At 48.4% G+C, this 26,712-nt stretch overlaps 1 protein-coding gene across 2 annotated transcripts in view; it reads left to right on the top strand.

Moving 5' to 3' along the window:
* The first annotated feature begins 6,705 nt into the window (after window positions 1-6,705).
* spint2 (serine peptidase inhibitor, Kunitz type, 2) overlaps window positions 6,706-26,712 on the top strand; it is a 34,946-nt gene continuing 14,939 nt past the window's right edge. Inside the window, exons 1-3 of one of the 2 annotated variants that reach the window (XM_060856271.1) lie at window positions 6,706-7,263; window positions 23,507-23,677; window positions 26,494-26,547. In XM_060856271.1, coding sequence (XP_060712254.1) covers window positions 6,888-7,263; window positions 23,507-23,677; window positions 26,494-26,547 — 601 coding nt within the window. In that variant the 5' untranslated portion in view covers window positions 6,706-6,887. The remainder of the gene's footprint in view (window positions 7,264-23,506; window positions 23,678-26,493; window positions 26,548-26,712) is intronic. The other variant, XM_060856270.1, reaches the window with a different exon arrangement.

Genomic DNA, 26,712 nt, shown 5'->3' on the forward strand with positions numbered 1-26,712 from the left:
TTTGCACATTCTCCCCGTGTCTGCGTGGGTTTCCTCCGGGTGCTCCGGTTTCCTCCCACAGTCCAAAGATGTGCGGGTCAGGTGAATTGACCTTGGGAAATTATCCCAGAGTGTCCAGGACTGTGCAGGCTAGGAGATGTGTCGGCTGTGTGGAATGTAGTTTTTTGGGAAAAAGCGGGGTTTTTGGGTTGTTGTGTCTGAGTGGGATTCTGTTTGGAGGGTCGGTATGGACTGGATGGGCAAACGGCCTGCTTCCACATTGTAAGGATTCTATGATTGTCTGAAGTTCTGTTTCTAATTTAGCGAACGATAGCATCAGCATGACCTAAGAAGGTGTAAAATACAGATATGAAGAGACTTGTACAGGACCATCATGTTCTAACGTAATAGAGTCATAGAGATGTACAGCACGGAAACAGACCCTTCGGTCCAACCTGTCCATGCCAACCAGATATCCCAAACCAATCTACTCCCACTTGCCAGCACCTGGCCCATATCCCTCTAAACCCTTCCTATTCATATACCCATCCAGATGCCTTTTAAACGTTGTAATTGTACCAGCCTCCACCACTTCCTCTGGCAGCTCATTCCACACACGCACCACCCTCTGTCTGAAAATGTTGCCCCTTAGGTCCATTTTAAAATTTTCTCCTCGCACCCTAAACCTATGCCCTCTATCTTTGGACTCCCCGACCCCAGGGAAAATACTTTGTCTATTTACCCTCCCCATGCCCCTCATAATTATATAATCGTCTATAAGGTCACCCCTCACTGTACAGGACATTGGTTAGACCACTGTTGGAATATTGCGTGCAATTCTGGTCTCCTTCCTATCGGAAAGATGTTGTGAAACTTTAAAGGGTTCAGAAAAGATTTACAAGGATGTTGCCAGGGTTGGAGGATCTGAGCTACAGGGAGAGGCTCAATAGCTGGGGCTGTTTTCCCTGGAGCGTCGGAAGCTGAGGGGTGACCTTATAGAGGTTTACAAAATCATGAAGGGCATCGACAATATCTTTTCCCCAGGGTGAGGGAGTCCAGAACTAGAGGGCATAGGTTTAGGGTGAGAAGGGAAAGATATAAAAGAGACTTAAGGAGCAACGTTTTCACACAGAGGGTGGTACGTGTATGGAATGAGCTGCCAGAGGAAGCGGTGGAGGCTGGTACAATTACAACATCTGGGTGGGTATATTATATGAACATGGGCCGGGTGCTGGCAAATGGGATTAGATTAATTTAGGATTTGCAAGTGTTGGTGTTGGACTGGGATGTACAAAGTTAAAAATCACACAACACCAGGTTATAGTCCAACAGGTTTAATTGGAAGCACTAGCTTTCGGAACGCTGATCCTTCATCAGGGTGGTTGTGGAATATGCAATTTGCAGAATTACTCCACACCCACCTGATGAAGGAGCAGCGCTCTGAAAGCTAGTGTTCCAAATACACCTGTTGGACTCTAACCTGGTGTTGTGTGATTCCTAGATTAATTTACGATATCTGGCCGGCATGGGCGATTTGGACCAGAGGGTCTGTTTTTGTGCTATGTCCCCTGTGCGTTTGAAGGAAATATGTTTGTGGAACGCATTCATTCATTCATTCATAATTAATGGCGGCTGTGCTGTCTAATCTGTTTCTATTTACAAGTCTCACATAGCCAAGGACGGTCTGATCAGTACGTGGTGTGGACAGGTGTCAGGTGTCTTTTCGGTAGCTGTATTGTGCCTGTGTTCTCTGCTCTATGTTGTGGTTCTGTTCGCCGAGCTGGGAATTTGTGTTGCAGACATTTCGTCCCCTGTCTAGGTGACATCCTCAGTGCTTGGGAGCTTCCTGTGAAGCGCTTCTGTGATCTTTCCTCTGGCATTTATAGTGGTTTGTCTCTGCCGCTTCCAGTTGTCAGTTGCTGTCCGCTGCAGTGGCCGGTATATTGGGTCCAGGTCGATGTGCTTATTGATTGAATCTGTGGATGAGTGCCATGCCTCTAGGAACTCCCTGGCTGTTCTCTGTTTGGCTTGTCCTATAATAGTAGTGCTGTCCCAGTCGAATTCATGTTGCTTGTCATCTGCGTGTGTGGCTACTAAGGATAGCTCGTCGTGTCGTTTCGTGGCTAGTTGGTGTTCATGGATGCAGATCGTTAGCTGTCTTCCTGTTTGTCCTATGTAGTGTTTTGTGCAGTCCTTGCATGGGATTTTGTACACTACGTTGGTTTTGCTCATGCTGGGTATCGGGTCCTTTGTCCTGGTGAGTTGTTGTCTGAGAGTGGCTGTTGGTTTGTGTGCTGTTATGAGTCCTAGTGGTCGCAGCAGTCTGGCTGTCAGTTCGGAAATGCTCCTGATGTATGGGAGTGTGGCCAGTCCTTTGGGTTGTGGCATGTCCTCGTTCCATTGTCTTTCCCTTAGGCATCTGTTGATGAAATTGCGTGGGTATCCGTTTTTGGTGAATACATTGTATAGGTGTTCTTCTTCCTCTTTTTGCAGTTCTGGTGTGCTGCAGTGTGTTGTGGCCCTTTTGAATAGTGTCCTGATGCAACTTCGTTTGTGTGTGTTGGGGTGGTTGCTTTCGTAGTTCAGGACTTTGTCTGTGTGTGTTGCTTTCCTGTATATACAAGCAACCACCCCAACACACACAAAAGAAGTTGCATCAGGACACTATTCAAAAGGGCCACAACACACTGCAGCACACCAGAACTGCAAAAAGAGGAAGAAGAACACCTATACAATGTATTCGCCAAAAACAGATACCCGCGCAATTTCATCAACAGATGCCTCAGGGAAAGACAACGGAACGAGGACATGCCGCAACCCAAAGGACTGGCCACACTACCATACATCAGGAGCATTTCCGAACTGACAGCCAGACTGCTGCGACCACTAGGACTCATAACAGCACACAAACCAACAGCCACTCTCAGACAACAACTCACCAGGACGAAGGACCCGATACCCAGCATGAGCAAAACCAATGTAGTGTACAAAATCCCATGCAAGGACTGCACAAAACACTACATAGGACAAACAGGAAGACAGCTAACGATCCGCATCCATGAACACCAAGTAGCCACAAAACGACATGACCAGCTATCCTTAGTAGCCATACACTCAGATGACAAACAACATGAATTCGACTGGGACAACACTACTATTATAGGGCAAGCCAAACAGAGAACAGCCAGGGAGTTCCTAGAGGCATAGCAATCATCCACAGATTCAATCAATAAGCACATCGACCTGGACCCAATATACCGGCCACTGCAACGGACAGCCGGAACTGACAACCGGAAGCGGCAGATTCAAACCACTACAAATGCCGGAGGAAAGATCACAGAAGCGCTTCACAGGAGGCTCCCAAGCACTGAGGATGTCACCTAGACAGGGGACGAAACGTCTGCAACACAAATTCCCAGCTCAGCGAACAGAACCACAACAACGAACACCCGAGCTACAAATCTTCTCCCAAACTTTCTATGCACTGTTTCTGATTTGATTGCACTGTCCTGCTTGTGTTTTTTACTGTTATCTTTGTGACGAATGGAAGTGGGACTTGAGGTTTGTCCCCATTTCCCTGAAAACTGGTTGAACGGTGGGATTGGGGGTTGGGCTTGCTGCCCTTTCCCCTGAACAAAGTTAAATATCACTCATCGCCGGGTTATAGTCTGTCAGGTTTATTTGGAAGCACTTGCCTTCAGTGCACTGCTCCTTCACCAGAATATTCCACAACCACCTGATGAAGGAGCAGTGCCCCGAAAGCTAGTGCTTCCAAATAAACCTGACAGACTATAACCTGGTGTTGTGTGATTTTTAACTTCAGGATTAGTGTGGTGCTGGAAAAGCACAGTAGGTCAGGCAGCATCCGACGAACTCATTCCTGATGAAGGGCTTTAAGAGTCATAGAGATGTACAGCATGGAAACAGACCCTTCGGTCCAACCCATCCATGCCGACCAGATATCCCAACCCAATCTAGTCCCACCTGCCAGCACCCGGCCCATATCCCTCCAAACCCTTCCTTTTCATATACCCATCCAAATGCCTCTTAAATGTTGCAATTGTACCAGCCTCCACCACATCCTCTGGCAGCTCATTCCAGACACATACCACCCTCTGGTGGAAAACGTGCCCCTTAGGTCCCTTTTATATCTTTCCCCTCTCACCCTAAACCTATGCCCTCTAGTTCTAGACTCCGCGACCCCAGGAAAAAGACTTTGTCTATTTATCCTATCCATGCCCCTCATAATCTCGTAAACCTCGATAAGGTCACCCCTCAGCCTCCGACACTCCAGGGAAAACAGCTCCAGCCTATTCAGCCTCTCCCTGTAGCTCAGATCCTCCAACCCTGGCAACATCCTTGTAAATCTTTTTTGAACCCTTTCAAGTTTCACAACGTCTTTCCGATAGGAAGGAGAGCAAAATTGCACACAATATTCCAACAGTGGCCTAACTAATGTCCTGTACAGCCGCAACATGACCTCCCAACTCCTGTACTCAATACTCTGACCAATAAAGGAAAGCATACCAAACGCCTTCTTCACTATCCTATCTACCTTCAACTCCATTTTCAAGGAGCTATGAACCTGCACTCCAAGGTCTCTTTGTTCAGCAACACTCCCTAGGACCTTACCATTAAGTGTATAAATCCTACTAAGATTTGCTTTTCCAAAATGCAGCACCTCACATTTATCTGAATTAAACTCCATCTGCCACATCTCAGCCCATTGGCCCATCTGGTCCAGATCCTGTTGTAATCTGAGGTAACCCTCTTCGCTGTCCACTCCACCTCCAATTTTGATGTCATCTGCAAACTTACTAACTGTACCTCATATGCTCACATCCAAATCATTTATGTAAATGACAAAAAGTAGAGGACCCAGCACTGATCGTTGTGGCACTCCACTGGTCACAGGCCTCCAGTCTGAAAAACAACCCTCCACCACCACCCTCTGTCTTCTACCTTTGAGCCAGCTCTGTATCTAAATGGCTAGTTCTCCCTGTATTCCATGAGATCTAACCTTGCTAATCAGTCTCCCATGGGGAACCTTGTCGAACATCTTACTGAAGTCCATATAGATCATATCTATCGTTCTGCCCTCATCAATCCTTAAAAACTCAATCAAGTTTGAGAGACATGATTTCCCACACACAAAGCCATGTTGACTATCCCTAATCAGTCCTTGCCTTTCCAAAAACATGTACATCCCTCCAACAACTTGCCCACCACTAAGGTCAGGCTCACCGGTCTATAGTTCCCTGGCTTGTCTTTACCGCCCTTCTTAAACAGTGGGACCACGTTAGCCAACCTCCAGTCTTCCGGCACCTCGCCTGTGACTATCGATGATATAAATATCTCAGCAAGAGGCCCAGAAATCACTTCCCTAGCTTCCCACAGAGTTCTCGGGTACACCTGATCAGGTCCTGGGGATTTATCCACTTTTATGCGTTTCAAGACATCCAGCACTTCCTCCTCTGTAATATGGACATTTTGCAAGATGTCACCATCTATTTCCCTACAGTCTATATCTTCCATATCCTTTTCCACAGTAAATACTGATACAAAATATTCATTTAGTATCTCTCCCATTTTCTGTGGCTCCACACAAAGGCCGCCTTGCTGATCTTTGAGAGGCCCTATTCTCTCCCTAGTTACCCTTTTGTCCTTAATGTATTTGTAAAAACACTTTGGATTCTCCTTAATTCTATTTGCCAAAGCTATCTCATGTACCCTTTTTGCCCTCCTGATTTCCCTCTTAAGTATACTCCTACTTCCTTTATACTGTTCTAAGGATTCACTCAATCTATCCTGTCTGTACCTGACATATGCTTCCTTCTTTTTCTTTACTAAACCCTTAATTTCTTTAGTCATCCAGCATTCCCTATACCTACCAGCCTTCCCTTTCACCCTGACAGGAATATACTTTCTCTAGATTCTCGTTATCTCATTTCCGAAGGCTTCCTATTTTCCAGCCGTCCCTTTACCTGCTAACATCTGCCTCCAATCAGCTTTTGAAAGTTCTCGCCTAATACCGTCAAAATTGGCCCTTCTCCAATTTAGAATTTCAACTTTTAGATCTGGTCTATCCTTTTCCATCACTATTTTAAATCTAATAGAATTATGGTCGCTGGCCCCAAAGCGCTCCCCCACTGACACCGCAGTCACCTGCCCTGCCTTTGTCCAGAATGTTGATTCTCCTGCCCCTCGGATGCTGCCTGACCTGCTGTGCTTTTCCAGCACCCCTCTAATCTTGACTCTAACCTGCAGCATCGGCAATACCCACTTCTGCCTGGTCGGTTTTTAACTTTGTCCACCCCACTCCAACACTGGCTCCTCCAAATCTGACTTTCCCCTGTGTATAGTGTTTTGTTTTTTTTTGTGAACTGGTGCTTTATGCTTGTTGTTATGTACTGTTTAACAAAATAAAAGAAGAATACATACACACACAAAACAAAAGTCTCTTTTGCAAAGATTGTATGACTGTTTTAGATTAAAGGAGCACTCACAGTGTTTGCTGTTTCTGAAATCAGAGAGTTACGTTTGTACTTTAATTGTGATGTCAGTGAAAACCAAATCGTTCAAATATCACAAAATATTTTAAAGCCAGGACTCAAGTCTTCCCTGTCCACTTTAACTCCCCAATCGGGATGTTCCATTGTGAGGAGGTTGGGTGGAAGGGGAGAACCAGGTGAAAAGTTCTGAAGCCAATGAGAGTTGGAATGGGATGTACATCATCGTGCTGACGCAGTTACAGGGAAGTGAAATTTTATAAAAGTTTTCTTAGGCTTGAAAGTTGGAGCAGGGGTTTGGGAAACAGCTGGAAGTTTATTGTTTTCTGTTCCTTCTCTCTCTGACTGATTGTGGGAGATTTTAGAGTCAATTTCAGGTGCAAGGTGTTTGCTGGAGGAATGGCGCAGTTGTGGAGGAGCTGTTGTGTTTTATTTGCTCTCCTTCAGGCAGTCAGCTCTGGCTCTAAGCAGAACAGCTGCCTCCGCTCCTTCTCCACCAGCAGCGGGCTGTCCTTGCTCAGGCAGAGCTTCCAGGATGGGGCTGAGTTACTGAACAGCACCTTTGTGCAGAATTCCCAGGAATGTCTCCGTCAGTGCTGCAGGATCCCGGAGTGTCACCTCGCCCTCTGGACACAGGCTTCAGACCAGGGGAAACACGCCTGCTTACTGGTGAACTGCCTGTCCCACAACGAGCCGGTCTGCACCTTCACCCCTAAGGAAGGCTCCCAGGCCAGTACCCGCTCCCCGGAGACTCACAGGAACATCCAGCGGCAGGGTAAGGGAGAGCCAGCACCCCCACCACCCCCTCCACCCCGGGAGGGCTCACACTGGGGAGGGGAGAGAGGGAAAGTGTGTGTGAGAGACAGTGATGATTTTATAGAATGGTGCAGAGGGCTGAACGGCCTCCCCCCTTTATCTAAAGCACAGGCTGTTTTTCTTGTTGAATTCAGGTTGTTCAAAGATATTTATAACACCCCCTCCCCCTCCCCCTGGGATGGGGTGGGGACCTTTGGGCACATGGTTACAGTCCCCCCCTCCCCCCACCTCATCACCGTGCCCCCACCTCATTCCCCATCACCGCCCCCCCACCACTTCTCCCCTCCCCCACCCCACCCCCGTCTCTCCCCTCCCCCACCCCACCCCGTCTCTCCCCTCCCCCACCCCACCCCCGTCTCTCCCCTCCCCCACCCCACCCCCGTCTCTCCCCTCCCCTTCCCACCCCACCCCCGTCTCTCCCCTCCCCTTCCCACCCCACCCCCGTCTCTTCTCTCTTCCCCCCCCCCCCACTACTCCCCGTCACTACTCTCCTCTTTCCCCCCTCCCCCCCCCCCCCCCCCAAACCCATCACCACAACCACCACCTCTTGTTTCTCCCCCTGATCCCACCATCACTCACTCCCCGACTGTCCCTGTGGAGTTTTGGTCATCGTGGGTCTGTGTCTGTGGAGTCTCTGGCAGTGTCTATGGTATTGGAACACGGTTTTATGTCAGAGCATGTCCTGCTGTACAGAGAGAGCCCTTTGGCTAAAGGATGATTTGTTTCTGACTGCACTCCCAGTCTCAGACAGGGAGAGGTGAAAGTTGGGAACACCCGAGTAAATTACATTCAGATCCAGAGACATAAAAAATCTGGCTTGTTAGTTTGTGTGTGAAATATTTCTCTGGGATGCAACAGGAGAAGGGGTTTCCCTTCTCTCTGTTTCTTCCCCCCCTCCCCCCATTCTTTTTTACAGGGGAGTGAGGGGGAAAGCTGTGTTTATTCCATCATGTGAAGGAGCCGGTGTTGGACCAAGTCAAAATCTCACAACACCAGGTTATAGTCCCACAGGTTTATTTGGACACACCAGCTTTCGGAGCGACGCTCCTTCAGGGAGCTCCGAAAGATTGTACTCCCAAATAAACCTGTGGGACCATAACCTAGTGCTGTGGGACTTTTTTTGTGACTGTTTATTCTAGACAGGATGTGCCACATGGGACAGTGAGTGAAATGGTGACACTGACCAAGGTCATTTCTTTTCTCCTTCTCTGAGGGATTCTGTGGTTGGAGTTAGTGAGGTCAGATTCTCAAAGTGTCATGAGCCATTCATTACCTTGGGTTTGGGGGGTGTGGGGGGTGGTGGTGTGCAGATGGTTGGTCATGTGGGGAATTCAAACCAAGCAAGATCATTACAACTTTATATTTTTAAACTAAGGAGCGAGGAGACTGCTGGGTGATAGGTGTTGCAGTGAGAATTGTTCCCCTCCCCCTCCCCCTCCCTCTCTTCTCTTGTTTACCAGGAAGTAATTATCATTGCTACATCTCAATTTACAAACCACACCTTGGGAGAGTGGGGGAAGGTCAGTGGAAGAGGCCATTCTAGAAATTCTAGAAGGCCGTTCTGCCTTGCTCACAGCTGACCTCCCTCTCAGCATTCAGTTGTTTGGAAATAGAACCAGTCTGACTCGAGGATTGGGATACAGACAGACTCTAACCTCACACCTTTAATGCATTGTCTGAGCTGAGGTGTCATTTTTTAAACTTAAGGTTTTATATATTTTTTTATCATGAGTATGTGACTGAGTTTCTGAGATTTACATGTTAATGAACCAAGGTGGAAAAGCAGGTCAGGCAGCATCCCAGGAGCAGGAGCAGGAATCATTCCTGAAGAAGGGCTCATGCCCGAAACGTCGATTCTCCTGTTCCTTGGATGCTGCTTGACCTGCTGCGCATTTTCAGCAACACAGTTTCAGCTCTGATCCCCAGCATCTGCAGTCCTCACTTTCTCCCATATTTTGGAGATGCCGGTGTTGGACTGGGGTGTACAAAGTTAAAAATCACACACCAGGTTATAATCCAACAGGTTTAATTGGAAGCACACTAGCTTTCGGAGCGACGCTCCGAAATCATCTGATGAAGGAGCGTCGCTTCGAAAGCTAGTGCTTCCAATTAAACCTATTGGACTATAACCTGGTGTTGTATGATTTTTAACTTCTCCCATATTAATGAACTGAAACCTGTGACCCATTCGAAAAGATGAAAGACCTAACAGCAATCTAAGTTTGTTCAGTGTATCATCTCTGTTGCATGACTCTGGAATATTTTACTATAAATTCTGTGTCTTACGGTCCTGCCCCATTTGCTACCTGATGAAGGGGCAGCACTGTGAAAGCTAGTGCTTCCAAATAAACCTGTTGGACTATAACCTGGTTAATTTTAACTTTGTCCACCCCAGTCCAACACTGGCATCTCCTCATCTTGTATTTTATTTTCACCATTAACTTAGAATCCCTAACAGCGTGGAAGCAGGCCCTTCGGCCCAACCCGTCCATGCCGACCAGATACCCCACATTCCAGGGTAAAGTCCTTGTCTATTCACCCTATCCAAGCCCCTCATGAAGCCTCTATAAGGTCACCCCTCAGCCTCTGACGCTCCAGCGATAATATCCCCAGAGTCGAGAGTATGCTGAAAAGGCACAGGATGAAGGGCTTTTGCCCAAAATGTCGATTCTCCTGCTCCTAGGATGCTGCCTGACCTGCTGTGCTTTTCCAGCACCACTCTCTTGATTCTGATCTCCAGCATCTGCAGTCCTCACTTTCTCCTGGAAAATATCCCCAGCCTGTTCAGCCTCTCCCTGTAGCTCAAACCCTCCAACTCCTTGTAAATTTATCTTTGTTGTGTTCCTTGATTAATTGGCCTCTGAGTTCACCATCCCCAACTGCAAATTGAGCTCTGTAAAGTCATCTATAGTCAGACTGTTAGCTTGCTCTCTCGGTGGATGCTGTCTGACCTGCTGTGATATTCTGCATTTGTTGTTTTCAGCTTAAGTTGAGTTTATCTAGTCCAGCTAGTTCTTTAGTTTACATAAGGCTGTTTGTGATTCTGGGAATATCCCAAAGTGAAATGTTGTAAGGCAGCTAATTTGCGTGCAGCAACTTGTCTCGAGGGTGCTGTGATACTGAGCTGACAATCTGCTTTAGTGACGTCGCTTGAGGAATGAATATTGCCCAGAGGGGGCTGGTGGGGCACTCCCTACTGCTGGGCTCTACAACAATGTAGTTCCTGGGTTTAATGGTCACCTCCTGTTCCTCTGGCAGTGTGGCACTCCCTCAGCCGGAGAACCTAGAGGGTCGGCCGAGAGTTTGTGTTAGAGGCTCCTGGGGGTGAGGACTCCAACCTCCTGATGGGAAGTGAGACTGGTCCCCATACTCAGCCTGGCCATTCTGGCTGTATCCATGCTATCCCTCTTCGGGAAGAAGGGGGATTGCAATGCTCACCTCGACCACGGGAGGGTACAAGGAATGAGCAGTCATTCCAACTTTGCTTTTCATTATTCATTCACAGAACGAGGGCATCACTGGCTAGGCCAACGTTTATTGTCTGTCCCAGAGGGGCATAAGCGACACCCCACATCACTGTGGGTCTGGAGTCACGTGTAGACCAGACCAGTTTCCTTCCCTAAAGGACATCCAATGTGTTCATCGTCATTATTAGGCTCTTAATTCAGGTGGTGGGATTCGAACCCGGGTTCCCAGAACGTTACCTGGGTCTTTGGATTAACAATCCTAGCATAACACCTCTAGGCTATCACCTCCCCTCAACTAGGCTGTGGTAAGAGCTGAAAATGTGTTGCTGGAAAAGCGCAGCAGGTCAAGCAGTATCCAAAGAGCAGGAGAATCAATGTTTCGGGCCTGCGCCCTTCAGGAATGAGGAAGAAGGGCTCATGCCCAAAATGTCGATTCTCCTGCTCTTTGGATGCTGCCTGACCTGCTGCGCCTTTCCAGCAACACATTTTCAGCTCTGATCTCCAGCATCTGCAGTCCTCACTTTCTCCTACGGTAAAAGCTGGGATGGGATGTTTTTCCAATTTTGAATTCCGACTGAAGTTAATGAAATAAAGAGCGGCCTCCATCCGCCCACCGCGATCTTAAAGTAAACAAAACCGTCCCCGAAACACACACTGTTGTGTCTGGTTGAAGAGCAGCGATCTGTATTTGAAATCTCTGCTCTTGGAGTTGGTGATCCTGTCTGTTGTGACTTGTTCAGGGAAACCTCAGGCAAGGGTGAGTCCTCCAACCAGGCCTGGGATTGTTCAGGTGATCTGCAAAGTCTTTTTTGATGTCAATACAGCTGATTGTGTGTGAAATATTCCCCTGGCCAGGATCATTCAAAAGGAAACCTGGGGTTTTGCCGTTAACATTTCCCTTTCTGTCCCCCTTTGCTCTTGAAAGGGAGGAGAGAGGGGAGCTAGTGTTTCTTCTGGACAGGATGTGCCGCACCTGTGAGCGAGTCAAACAGCAACATTGAGGAAGACCTTCTGTCACTCTCTCCTGAGAGGTTTTGTAGTTGGTGGTCGACAGGATCAGATTCCCAGCGAGTCATGAACCAGTTAATTTTTTTTTTGAGGATGTTGAGAATTCAAACCAAGAGCCAAATGAAATATTTCCTGTTCTCAGAAGGAGTTGAATATCTTAACGTACATGTGATTGTATTTATATTTACCAGAAATAAGGCAGGTTTGAGAGGGATGCAGACCGTTTGATGGACACGTGGATGGATTCAGTTAAGTGGGTGAAAAGTTGGCAGATGGAGTATAATGTGGGAGTGCGTGAAGGTGCTCAGTTTGGGAGAGAGATCAAAGTTTTATTTAAATGGCGAGAAACCGCAGAAAGCTGCAACACTAAGGGGTTTGTGTTTTTTGTGCACAAAATACAGGGACAGCAGGTAATCAGGAAGGGCCTTATTTCAAGACGGTTGGAGTATGAGAGTAGGGAACTCTTCCTGTAACTGTACAAGGGGCTGGGGAGACCACACCCGGGGCACTGTGAGCAGGTTTGGTCCCTTATTTAAAGAACGATATCATTTCGTTGGAAGCAGCTGAGGGAAGGATCACTGGGATGGTCCCTGGGTCGGAGGGATGGTCCCTGGGTCGGAGGGATGGTCCCTGGGTCGGAGGGATGGTCCCTGGGTCGGAGGGATGGTCCCTGGGACGGAGGGATGGTCCCTGGGACGGAGGGATGGTCCCTGGGTCGGAGGGATGGTCCCTGGGTCGGAGGGATGGTCCCTGGGTCGGAGGGATGGTCCCTGGGTCGGAGGGATGGTCCCTGGGTCGGAGGGATGGTCCCTGGGTCGGAGGGATGGTCCCTGGGTCGGAGGGATGGTCCCTGGGATGGAGGGATGGTCTCATGAGCAAAGGTTAAACAGTTGGGACCCTACCCCCTGGAGTAGAGACGAATGAGAGGGGATCCCATGGAACATCTCGGATTCTGTAAGGGGCTTGACAGGGTCAATGCTGAGAGGGGGAGGGTCATGGGAGGGTCTGGGGCCAGAGGGCACAGCCTCAGGATAAAGGGGCACCGACTGAAGGCTGAGATGGGGAGGGGTTTCTTCCCTCGGAGGGTGGAGTGTGTTTGGAACTCCTTGTCCCGGAGAGCTGTGGGGGCAGGGCCCGGGTGGGTATATAAGGCTGAGGTGGAGAGATTCCTGATCAGTCCGGGAATCGAGGGGGGAAGGGCAGGAAAGTGGACGTGAGGAATCTCCGATCAGCCATGATCCTGTTGGATGGCAGGGCAGGCTCGAGGGGCCGAATGGCTTACTCCTGTGCTTATTTTGGATGGCCTGCCCGCAACCTGAATTTATATAGAGCCTTTAATATCATAAACATCCCAAAAGGCTTCACAGGAGTTTTCTGAAGTAACTCTTGACACTGAGGATGGGGAAGGGGATAGAGAGAGCCAATGAGCAAAGCCTTACTCAGAGCTAGGTATGAAAGAGGGAGCTTCAAGGAGGTGAAGCAAAGGAGTGGGGAGCAATGCTGAAGGGTCTTCAGAAAGAAAATCAGAATTTGGAAAGTAATTGAAGTGTTTAAACTCCACAAAGCCTTGTCGGAACACTGACAGTGGGAATGTAATGTCCTGCATGATCTGATTTGAGTGGAGTTGGATGTCTGGGTCACTTCTTGGATTCTGATGCAGTTTTAGTCTCTGCCTGCTGGGCACAGTCTCAAAGGCAGCTGGCAAATGGGTGGTGATGCTTCTCCGGGTCCAAAATGCCAATCCCTTGAACCCGTCCCAACTCCCTGTGGGTGTTCCTCACTGGGCTGTGATACCTTTCCTGGCCAAGTTCTGAGACCAGTGTGAGGGGAGGCTGGGAAGCAGTGAACTTGCATTGGAGTTATACTGCATGGAAATGGGACCTTTGGCCCAACAAGTCCACACCGACCCTCCGAAGAGTAACCCGCCCAGACCCACTCCCCTTACCCTATTACCCTGCATTTAGCCATGACTAATGCACCTAACCCACACATCCCCGCACACTGTGGTGATTTAGCACAGCCAATTCACCCGAACCTACACATCTTGAGGCTATGGGAGGAAATAATCAACCAGGGGTAAAGTGAGGATTGCAGATGCTGGAGATGAGAGTTGTGTGTGGTGCTAGAAAAGCACAGCCAGTCAGGCAGCATCCGAGGAGCAGGAGAATCGACGTTTTGAGCATAAGCTGTTCATCAGGAACCCGTCCATCAGCACCGTTCTCCTCAACCGTGGGAGGAAACCAGAGGGAATGTCTTTTCATGCCCTTATTGAAATGTCTTTCTAACGTTGCAACCCCGACATTCTGTTTAAATCTCAGAGTCTGAGAGCGTTACTGGAACGGAATTTAGATGTTGGCTCGGTATTTAATTAAGAACCAGGAATGTGCTAGGAGTTTTATTGGCAGCGTCAATAGTTTTATGGCCTGGACTTTGGATGTTAAACAGGGGCACCTTGAAGGTGAGCAGGATGTGTTCTGTACAATTGCTGTCTCTGTTGTGCTGTCAGCTGTTAGGAGCAGTCACGCCTAGAGAAGCTGCACTGCACACTGTCTTTGATGTTTTATTATAAGTTCTGTGTCTGACGTGTCCTCTCTCACTAGCACCAGTAATAGTAGCAAGGCCCCAAAAGCTTGTGTTTCCAAATAATCCTGTTGGACCATAACCTGGCGTCAGTGTGGTGTTTGACACAGTCTCCAAGCCCTGACTGTACGAATCTCTGTGAGGCAGGGAGGAAACCGAGACTTGGATCTAAAGCTCATAACATCGAGGTCTGGGAATGGATCTGTGAACCCGAACTGGCTGCCACATTCAAAGGCTGTCTTGTAAAACAGAAATAACTTCATCAGGCGCTTATCTCTCACTGATTGATCCTGTGACTCACAGGATCAAAAGCTGTGAGCCAACCCAGTGACAAATGCAGGAATGTCAGAGGAGGCGGAAGAAATAGGCACGGAGTTTCACAGGAAGTTATTCACCAGAAAGGTTCAATGAGAAGGTTGCAAAGGCATCTGGAAGGGTGTAGGAGTAGGAAGGGTTTAGAGAGATATGGGCCAAGCGCTGGCAAATGGAACAAAATTAATTTCCAATATCTGGTAGGCGTGGACGAATTGGGTTGAGGGGTCTGGATGACTCGAGGATGGTTTGGGTGGGGGTGGGGTGGGAGTTAGAAGAACAAACAAAGATTTTATTGTTGGGCTGCTCTCATGTTACTGACGTTTATCTAAGGTGGTTGCTCGCTCTGTGAACCAGACAGTGAGATTCAGTCCTCGCTCTGATCAGCACGGAAACAGGCCCTTCAGCCCAACTTGTCACTGCCAACCATGCCATCCCAAATTCAGCTGGTCCCATTTGCCAGCGCACGGCCCATATCCCTCCTATTCATATACCCATCTGGATGCCTTTTAAATGCTGCAATTGTACCAGCCTCCACCACTTCCTCTGGCAGTTCATTCCATACACGTACCACCCTCTGCGTGAAAAAGCTGCCTCTTGGGTCTCTTTTATATCTTTCCCCTCTCACCTTAAACCTATGCCCTAGTTGTAGACCCCCCCACCCGGGGAAACGACCTTGTCTATTTAGCCCAATCCATGATTTTATAAAGATAAAAACCATACAACATCAGGTTATTGTCCACACAACCACCTGATGGAGCAGTGCTCCGAAAGCTAGTGCTTCCAAATAAACCCATTGGACTATAACCTGGTGTTGTGAGAGTTTTAACTTTGTACACCCCAGTTTTGTAGGTAAAAACAATGACTGCAGATGCTGGAAACCAGATTCTGGATCAGTGGTGCTGGAAGAGCACAGCAGTTCAGGCAGCATCCGAGGAGCAGGAAAATCGACATTTCGGACCAAAATCTGTATTCCTAATGAAGTGCTTTGGCCCGAAATGTCGATTTTACTGCTCCTCGGATGCTGCCTGAACTGCTGTGCTTTTCCAGCAACACTAATCCAGAAGCAAGCCCAGTCTATCCAACCTTTCCCCATCAAACAGCCCCCTCCTTCCAGGGCTGAGTCCAGTAAACCCCCCCCCCCCCTCTGAATTGCTTCCAATACATCCTTCCTTTTAAATACGGAGACCAAAACTGCACACAGTATTTGAGATGTGATTACACCAATGCCCTGGATACATACCCTCCTTACTTATATGTTCCATTCCTCTCCTAATAAAGTTATTAATCATCAGGGCCACGACCCTTCCTGATGAGATGCTGTACTTGCACACACTGACTCTCTGCTACTGTTGCACCCTCTGTCCAACTCAGAATTCTGCAGTCGTTCTCTGTTTCAATCATCTGTTTCTCATTTGCACGGCCAGACCTTTTTATCCAGCTTCATTCCCGGTAATCGTAGAATCCTGGGCTTGGTACCGCACAGTGGGGAGTTTGGCCCATTGTGTCTGTACTAGCAGGTGATCAATGCTCAACTCTGTTTTCTGTTGTTCAAGCAGGGGCTGTGCTCACTAGCACACGGAATTTGGTTTCGGTGCGATGTTATTGTTGCATGTACTCAAAGACAAAAGTACAGGGGTACAGTGAAAACTCTCCTGTCACCACACCAGGTACCACCTTAACTAGAAAGGAATGGCAGATGGAGTTTAATTTAGATAAATGTGAGATGTTGTGTTTTAGACAGGCAAATCAGGGCAGGTCTTATACACTTAGCCATTTGGATACAGAGCTGGCTCAAAGGTAGAAGACAGAGGGTAGTGGTGGAGGGTTGTTTTTCAGACTGGAGGCCTGTGACCAGTGGAGTTCCACAAGGATCGGTGCTGGGCCCTCTACTTTTTGTCATTTATATAAATGATTTGGATGTGAGTATAAGAGGTACATTTAGTAAGTTTGCTAATGACACCAAAATTGGAGGTGTTGCGGACAGCGAAGAGGGTTACCTCAGATTACAACAGGATCTGGACCAGATGGGCCAATGGGTTGAGAAGTGGCAGATGGAGTTTAATTCAGATAAATGTGAGGTGCTGCATTTTGGGAAAGCAAATCTTAGCAGAACTTATACACTTAATGGTAAGGTCCTAGGGAGTGTTGCTGAACAAAGAGACCTTGGAGTGCAGGTTCATAGCTCCTTGAAAGTACAGTTGCAGGTAGATAGGATAGTGAAGAAGGCGTTTGGTATGCTTTCTTTTATTGGTCAGAGTACTGAGTACAGGAGTTGGGAGGTCATGTTGTGGCTGTACAGGACATTGGTTAGGCCACTGTTGGAATATTGTGTGCAATTCTGATCTCCTTCCTATCAGAAGGATATTGTGAAACTTGAAAGGATTTACAAGGGTGTTGCCAGGGTTGGAGGGTTTGAGCTACAGGGAGAGGCTGAATAGGCTGGGGCTGTTTTCCCTGGAGCATCGGAGACTGAGGGGTGACCTTATAGTCGTTTATAAAATTATGAGGGACATGGATAGGATAAATAGACATGGGGCAACTTTTTCACATGGAGGATGGTCTGTGTGTCTGGAGCTGCCAGAGAAGGTGGTGGAGGCTGGTACAATTACAGCATTTAAAAGGCATCTGGATGGGTATGTGAAAAGGAAGGGTTTGGAGGGATATGGGCCAAGTGTTGGGAAATGGCAGTAGATTAGGTTGGAATTTCTGGTCTGTATGGTTGAGGTGGACTTAGACATGTACATTCCAGAAACACACTTTTATGACGCTAAGTGGCGAGGTACAGAACCTTAGATTAGATTAGATTACTTACAGTGTGGAAACAGGCCCTTCGGCCCAACAAGTCCACACCGACCCGCCGAAGCGCAACCCACCCATACCCCTACCTTTACCCCTTACCTAACACTACGGGCAATTTAGCATGACCAATTCACCTGACCCGCACATCTTTGGACTGTGGGAGGAAACCGGAGCACCCGGAGCAAACCCACGCAGACACGGGGAGAACGTGCAAACTCCACACAGTCAGTCACCTGAGTCGGGAATTGAACCCGGGTCTCAGGCGCTGTGAGGCAGCAGTGCTAACCACCGTGCCGCCCACAACCTTAAGAACAAGGTGCAAAGAAAGAAATTTAAAAGTTAAACATTGCAGTCATTATAGTATAACGTAAAACATACAAAATGTGGTCAAAGGTTACACACTGCAGACCCTCTTCGGTTTAAGCTGAAAATAAAGTTGGCCTTTTCTGGAATACTGTGTTCAGTTCTGGTCGCCGTGTTCTAGGGAGGAGATCATTAAGGTAGAGAGGGTTCAGAAGAGATTTACCGGGATGTTGCCTGGAATGGAGGGTGTGCGTTCTAAAGATAGGCTGGGACCTTTTCACTGGAGTGTAGGAGGTTGAGAGGTGACCTTGTAGAGGTTTATAAACTCTTGAGAGGCATGGGTAGGATAAATGGTGGTGTCTTTCCCCCCAGGGTGGGGGAAGTTCAAGACTCTGGGCACAGTTTAAGGTGAGAGAAGAGAGATTTAAAAACATGAGGGGCAAACTGTTTCACCCAGAGGGTGGTTTGTGTGTGAGGGGAACTTCCTGAGGAAGTGATGGAGGTGGGTCCGGTTACGATGTTTATAAAGTTTGGTGCTGGAAAAGATCACAGCAGGTCAGGCAGCATCTGAGGAGCAAGAGAGTCTACAGTTGAAGCCCGAAACATCAACGGATATGGGCTGCGAGCTGGGACTAATTTAGTTTGGGATTATGGTTGGCACAGACTGGTTGGGTTGAAGGGTCTGTTCCCGTGCTGTATGACTCTGTGTTTAGTCTCAGGGATTAAGTACTTGATTTGATTAAATATCTAGGTTGGGTCTTTTTATTCAGCTGGGTGACTGCCCTCTGAAGTCAGGTTGCATGTTCTCTCTCTCTTTTTTTTCTCTCTTTTTTTTCTCTCTCTCTTTTTTTTCTCTCTCTTTTTTCTCCTTTTTTTTCTCCCCTTTTTTCTCCTCTTTTTTTTTCTCCCTCTCCCTCTTTTGTCTCCCTCTTTTGTCTCCCTCTCTCTCTTTTTTTCTTTCTTTCTCTCTTTTTTTCTCTCTCTCTTTCTCTCTCTGAGACCACTTTGTTGAATTGTTACAGCAGAAGGGGATGCCACTCAGTCCATTGTCTCTGTGCTAGCCCACCAAATGCTATTCTCCCTGTAGCCCTGCACCCTTCGCGACCCAGTTCTCCCCTGACTCCCCAGTGTACCCTAACCACTCACTCGCAACAAAAGCATCTCCTTGCCCTGGCTGCTCTAGGAATACATGTAAACCTGTGTCCCCTCCCTGCCCCCTCGATCCTTTCTCTGCTTCTCAGTTTCCTGTCTGTTAGTGCAGCTTCCCTCTGTCCTGTCCAGGGGGTGCGACTGTAAATGCTGCTGGTGATTTAGTTGCAAACTGGGGAGAATTGCAATGACTGACCCAGCTTTTAAAGGTTACTTATTATCGAGAGCTCTGTGATGTGCTGTTCATGCAATGGTGGGCGTTTGTGCACTTGGCAGTTTAAGGCAGTCAATTCTTAGAGGGAGTGGTGTTATTCAAATCTGTCACTGTGAGCAAAGGTGTGGTCAGAGGTTGCTCAGGGAGATATACAGCACAGTCTCCCTGTTACTCTGAGAGTTAATGTTCTCAGTCACACCATTTGAAGATGAGCCTGGATTGCAAACACTTGTGTTGTTCAACCTGTTGGGCAGGTTTTTTTTGCTGACTGTGTGAACTGGATGAGTAATTCTCATGATGTAGGTTACAAAGGTTTGGGAAAACAATTTTGCACTTGTTGTTATTTCCATCATGGTTGTAAATTGACTGACTGCAAAAGGTCATAGATGACTGATCTTTAAAAGGGGTCACTTTTCTGTGGAATTCAACCCCCCCTCCCCCCGAGTGCAGTGGATGCTGGGATACTGAATACGATTAAGGAGGAGCGAGAGAGTTTTCACTAGCCGTGGGCTGAAGGGCCGTGAAGAGCAGGCGGGAGATGGAATTAGAATCCCTGCAATGTGGAAACGGGCCCTTCGGCCCGACGAGTCCATGCCAGCCATCCGAAGAGTAACCCCCACCCAGGCCCATTGCCCTTACATTTACCCTGACTTATGCACCCAACCTAAATATCCCTGAACACTCTGGGCAGTGTAGCACGGCCAATCCACCTTGACCTGCACATCTTTGGATTGAGTTGATGCTGAGATGGGATTATCCAAGATTGGATTGAATGGGAGAGCAGGCTGGAGGGGCTGAATGGCCACCTCCTGCTTCCAGCTTTTCCGTTTTTATAGTGACCACTTAGTTATAGAATCCCGATTTTAGTATGTGGAGGCAGGCCATTCGGCCCATCGACGCCCAACCTCTGGAGTGTCCCACACAGACCCACCCTGCTACCCTCTCCCTGTAACCCTGCATCCCCCACGGCTAACCCACCTACCCTACCCAGAGGTCTCACCACATCAGTGTACACTCAGAGAGTCACAGAGTTGTACAGCACAGAAACAGACCCTTCAGTCCAACTCGTCCATGCCAACCAGATATCCTGAATTAATCTAATCCCATTTGCCAGCACTTATCCCTCCAAACCCTTCCTATTCATATACCCATTCAGATGCCTTTTAAATGTTGTAATTGTACCAGCCTCCACCACTTCCTCTGGCAGCTCATTCCACACACGTACCACCCTCTGTGTGAAAATGTTGCCACTTAGGTCCTTTTTAAATTTTTCCCGTCTCGCCCTAAACCCTCTAGATTAGATTAGATTACTTACAGTGTGGAAACAGGCCCTTCAGCCCAACAAGTCCACACTGACCCGCCGAAGCGCAACCCACCCATACCCCTACATTTACCCCTTACCTAACACTACGGGCAATTTAGCACGGCCAATCCACCCTGAACTGCACGTCTTTGGACTGTGGGAGGAAACCCACGCAGACACGGGGAGAACGTGCAAACTCCACACAGACAGTCGCCTGAGTCGGGAATTGAACCCGGGTCTCTGGCGCTGTGAGGCAGCAGTGCTAACCACTGTGCCACCGTGCCGCCCTCTAGTTCTGGACTCCCCCACCCCAGGGAAAAGACTTTTGCCTATTTATCCTACCCATGCCCCTCATGATTTTATAAACCTCTATAAGGTCACCCCTCAGCCTCCGACGCTCCAGGGAAAACAGCCCCAGCCTGTTCAGCCTCTCCCTGTAGCTCAGATCCTCCAACCCTGGCAACATCCTTGTACATCTTTGATTTCTGTCTGGATGATGGAAAGTCTGTAAGGCTGCAGGACGGAGATTTCCAAGGATTCCCCAGCTTCCAGTGAGGAATTTCCTCCGGCTCTCCGTCTGAGAGGGGCTTAATTCTGAGATTGTGTCGTTGTTTTGAGACTCTCTTGGCTGGAGAAAGCTCCTGTTGACATCTGCTGAGTGAGCATTCGGACTGTTTTGATAAGATCGCCCCTCGTTCTTTGAAGAACACTGTCTTCATTCTCCTGGAGAATCGACTGCATTTTCTCACTCTCTCCTCACGAAACTATCTCCATCGTGCTATATTCGCTGCCGTCCTCTCCACGTGACTCCTGTCTAATCATGTGGGCCACCAGTTACATCATGTGAAAGCCCAGTGTGGTCATCTTGTTGTGGAGGGGGTCGAGTCCATGTCCTGGAATTCTGTTTTCACCCCCACCCTGTCTCTTTGTCTTGAGGCCCCGTGATTGTTTGGAATGAGCGATTCTGTCTTGCTAGAGCCTGTGTCTGATTGATCTGTCAGTGGGATGGCAAATTATTCTGACCCCCGCTTAGCTGTGTTTGTGTGTCTTTGTGTCTGTATGTCTGTGTGTCTCTGTCTCGGTGTGTGTCAACATTCTTCTCTCTGAGTCTCGAGGTTTGCGGGTCCAAGTCCCGGCCCATTATTACTGTGAGTCTGGAGTCACGTGTAGGCCAGACTGGGTAAAGACAGCTTTCCCTGAAGGATGTTAGTGAACCAGATGGAATTGCCTGACAATTGGCAATGGATTCATGGTCTTCGTTACACTGTTAACTCCAGATTTTATAAAAATTGAATTCGAATTCCACTATTTGCCTGTGGAGGGAATTGAACCCAGATCCTCAGAACATTACCTGGGTCTCTGGATTAACTGTCCAGTGGTAAAGCCATTGCCTCCCCTTAGGACGATGTCCTGGGCTGATGGCCACAGTGCGGGACACTGAGAGAGTGCCCTATCTCCATGTGTAACTCCCCTTTTCAGACTCTGCCTGGCTCTCCTTCTCCCTTTAACCACACTCTCTTTTCATCGGCTTTAAGTGAGATGATTATTTTGATCAACTTTAATGTGCACGGGTTTTGGGGTGGAGGAGAATAGAATCCCTACAGTGTGGAAACAGGCCCTTCGGCCCAACAAGTCCACACCGACCCTTCAAAGAGTATCCCACCCAGACCCATTCCCCTACCCTATTCCTCTGCATTTTCCCCTGACTAATGCACCTTACCTACACATCCCTGCACACTATGGGGCAATTTAGCATGGCCAATCCACCCTGACCTGCACATCTTTGGACTGTGGGAGGAAACCTGAGCACCCAGAGAAAACCCACACAGACACTGGGAGAATGTGCAAACTCCACACAGACAGTTGCCCGAGGGGAGGATTCGAACCCAGGTCCCTGGTGCTGTGAGGCAGCAGTGCTAACCACTGAGCCACTGTGCTGTCCTGAAGGCCAAAGAAAGTAGGAGATTGGCATGAGGCTGTGAGGCTTGTTCACAGAGCCAGTGCAAGCAAGAGGGGCTGAATGGCCTCTTGCTGCTCTCTAGCACTGTGTCATGTAGGAGCAGGAGCAGCCAATTTTCGCAGTCAGCTCCTACTGTGATTGTGAAAAGGACCCAGACGCTCTGTTCTTTCTTCATTGACACTGAGTGAGGGAGGGGTTAATGTGGAACAGGACCCTGGGGAGATGCTGTTGTTTGGTGTGGGGTGTCGGATTGCTCCCCCTGCCTGAGATGGTGGGTGGGGCATCAGGTTCCTGTCGATCTGAAAGGCGGTGCCGCTGACCGTGCGGCACTCTCTTGGCGCTGCGCTGGGGATACCGATCTGGAATAATGAGGACTGTGTCTTTGCGATGTGCTCTGGTCCAAGGTGGCCGTGGGACCCTCGCAGATTAAGAGTTGTCCTTTGCTAACGCTCAGAACTGTGGCACTGTGCTGTGAGTGTTAGTGACCAGCAGCATCTACACTTTCATAGGCTAAACATCTCAATCTTTTTTGCTAATGCTCCTTCTTTATATTGTAAACCTTTGCAATTATTGAGTCATAGAGTTGTACAGCATGGCAATAAACCCTTCAGCCCAACTCCTCCATGCTGACCAGATATCCTAACCTAGCTGAAAATGTGTTGCTGGAAAAGCGCAGCAGGTCAGGCAGCATCCAAGGAACAGGAAATTCAATGTTTCGGGCATAAGCCCTTCATCAGGAAGGGCTTATGCCCGAAATGTCGAATTTCCTGTTCCTTGGATGCTGCCTGACCTGCTGCGCTTTTCCAGCAACACATTTTCAGCTCTGATCTCCAGCATCTGCAGACCTCACTTTCTCCTCGAAGATATCCTAACCTAATCTAGTCCCATTGGCCAGCACTTGGCCTGTATCCCTCTAAACCCTTCTTATTTATATACCCATCCAGATACCTTTTTAAATGTTGTCATTGTACCAGCCTCTACCATTCCAGTAATGGCCTCACCCATATCCTGGACAGCCGCAACGTGACCTCCCCACCCCGATCCTCCACCTCAGTGAAGGTGATTAATTCTAGCCTGATGTGAGTGTTTTGTTTTATTTTTCAGTGAATTGTCTCAGTCCGCCAAAGACCGGTCCCTGCCGTGCGTCGTTTCCCAGGTGGTTTTACAACTCATCCTCCAAAACCTGCAATGAATTCACTTACGGAGGCTGCGTTCCTAATGGGAACAACTACGGGAGTGAGCAGGAGTGCTGGAGTTATTGCAATGGAGTCACAGGTGAGGGAAAAGTCTCCATTGTTGTACCAGACCATTAGAGAGAGAGAGAGAGATAGAGAGACCACTGGGGAAGGGGTTTAACCAGAGGGGGTCACCGTGCCTCGGACAAGGGGAGAGGTTGAGAAGAAGAGTTCTGTTTAACCCCTGCTCAGACACTAAGTAATAGAATCCAGAGAGCCCCTCCAGTATGGAAACAGACCCTTCGGCCCAACAAGTGCACACTGGCCCTCTGAAGAGTAACCCACCCGGACCTGGTTTGGAAATGCCAGTGTTGGACTGTTGTGTACAAAGTTAAAACTCACAGTCCCAGGTTATAGTCCAACAGGTTTATTTGGAAGCAGTAGCTTTCGGATCGACGCTCCTTCATCAGGTGGTTGTGGAATACGCAATTGTAAGACACCCAGACCCATTGCCCTACCTTTTTTATCCTATATTTACCCCTGACTAATGCACCTCACCTGCCCATCCCTGAACACGCTGGGTCAGTTTACCTTAACCTGAATATCTTTGGACTGTGGGAGGAAACTCTCACAGATACGGGGAGAATGTGCAAACTCCACACAGACAGTCGCCTGGGGCTGGAATCGAACCTGGGTCCCCAGTCCTGAGGGGCAGCTGTGCTAACCACTGAGCCACCCTGCTGCCCAATACTCCTGCCTTTTTAATCCTTTTTATTTGTATAACAGCACTATATATTTTTTCACACTAAGATTTTTAACTAAGATGGTGCCATTATAAAAACTTTCCACTGAACAACAAAACCAGTGACAATAAAGGGTGTTAATTCGCGGGGCCCTCAGCCAATGCAGGAATTAAACCCACGCTGTTGGGCTCTCTCTAAACCATCCAGCCAACTGAGCTAACCGACTCCCCGGGGAGGAATGCGAGGGAAAGCTGGATGTGTGGCACATCTCTGGGATTCACATTTGATGGCAGCATCTTGGAGAGATTACAGGAATGCGAGATCTCGGAGCCAGCCCCCCCTCCCCCCCCCCACAAGGTTGTCTGATTTTTCTCTTGATTTTGAGGGGGTGGCCCGGTTCAGAAGAGAACAGATGAGGAAACATTGAGCCCTCTGAGAGAAACCGTCACTGCAAGTCCCTTACTCAAAAGGCAGCGGATGTTAAATCGAACATTTTAGAGGCCAAGGCAGGGAGATTCCAGGTGATCACGTGGATGTGCAGGAATGCAGAGTCAAGGTTAAAATGGGGTCAACTGCAATCCTTCAACTGCCTCCTACATATCGCAGAGATTCCACCCTTCCAAGATGTTCCTCGGCTGTAAAGTCCTGCTTCGATGGTCTATATCAATACAACATTTTCAGTGCATTTATTTATTCGGTTGTAGAGTGTGGACATCGCTGGCTGGGCCCAGCATTTATTACCCCGTCCCTAGTTGCCCCCTTAAGGTGGGGGGGGGCTGCCTTCTTGACCCGCTGCAGTCCATGTGCTGTGGGTTGACCCACAATGCCCTTAGGGAGGGAATTCCAGGATTCTGACCCAGCCACACTGAAGGAACGGCGATATATTTCCAAGTCGGGATGGTGAGGGGCTTGGAGGTGAACTTTCAGGGGGTGGTGTTGCCATGTATCTTCCCATTTGGGGCAGCACGGTGGCTCAGTGGTTAGCACTGCTGCCTCACAGCACCAGGGACCCAGTTCAATTCCCGCCTCAGGCGACTGACTGTGTGGAGTTTGCACGTCCTCCCCATGTCTGCGTGGATTTCCTCCGATTCCTCCCACAGTCCAGGGATGTGCAGGTTAGGTGAATTGTCCATAGTGTTAGGTGCATTAGTCAGGGGTAAATATAGGATAGAGGAATAGGTCTGGGTGGGTTACTCTTCAGAGGGTTGGTGTGGACGTGTTAGGCCAAAGGGCCTGTTTCCATACTGGAGGGAATCTAATCTATTCTGCTGCCCTTGTCCTTCTAGATGGGAGTGTTTTGTGAGTTTGTAAGATGCTGTCTGAGGATCTTTGGTGAGTTTCTGCAGTACATCGTGTAGATGGTACACACTGCTGCTACTGAGTGTCGGTGGGGGAGGGAGTGGGTGTTTGTGGACATGGGGCCAATCAAGTGGGGGGCTGCTTTGTCCTGGATGGTGTTGAGCTTCTTGAGTGTTGTTGGAGCTGCCCCCATCCAGGGGCAAGTGGGGAGTATTCCCTCACACTCCTGACTTGTGCCTTGGAGATGGTGGACAGGCTTTGGGGGGTCAGGAGGGGAGTTACTCGCTGCAGGATTCCCAGCCTCTGACCTGCCCTTGTAGCCGCTGTGTTTATGTGGTGAGTCCAGTTGAATTTCTGGTCAATGATAACCCCCAGGATGTTGGTAGTGGGGGACACAGTGATGTCAATGAAACATTTCTCCATGTATTTGTCAAGAAAGTAACAACAGGATTATTTCAATAGTTAAGACTTGGGGAGAGTATTTTTCAAACCCCCAAGTGGCCAAGCCTGACCACTGTATTTGTGACTGTTGACGTAGATTTGCTGGCTGAATGGTTTCTATAATTGTCAGTGTTGGTCAGCAGATACAAAAGTATCATTTATGGGTTATCCATTTAAAAAACCCAAAGAACTGGAAATCGGGAAAGAAAACCTCAAACTTCTGGAAAAACTAAGCGGGTCTGACAGCATCTGTGGAGATAGAAATCAGAGATAACATTTAGAGTCCAGTGACCCTTCTACACTGAAACGTCGACTCTGTCTCTCTCTGAGTTTGCCCACCAATTTCTCTGTATGTTATTAATAGATTGTGAGATTTTAAATAGAATATATCAACAGCAACAATGACCTCAATTCTTGTTCTTTTAAAAATCAGAGCCAGCGAGTAATTCGGTGCCAGTAGCCAGGAGACGTATCTCCAGTCTCAAGGGTAAGTGGGAACGATGTTTTGGAATCAAATAAAATGAACCTTCCAACTCGGTGAGCAAACCCACATCAGGAACCTCAACCTGAGCTACAAATCTTCTCCCCAGCTCTGAATCCAATCCGTTCTACGTGCCTCGAAATATTTCTGCTTGCTGATGTCCATGGCTGC

This window comes from Hemiscyllium ocellatum, chromosome 47 (assembly GCF_020745735.1).
Source record: "Hemiscyllium ocellatum isolate sHemOce1 chromosome 47, sHemOce1.pat.X.cur, whole genome shotgun sequence".
Taxonomy (NCBI): Eukaryota; Metazoa; Chordata; class Chondrichthyes; order Orectolobiformes; family Hemiscylliidae; genus Hemiscyllium; species Hemiscyllium ocellatum.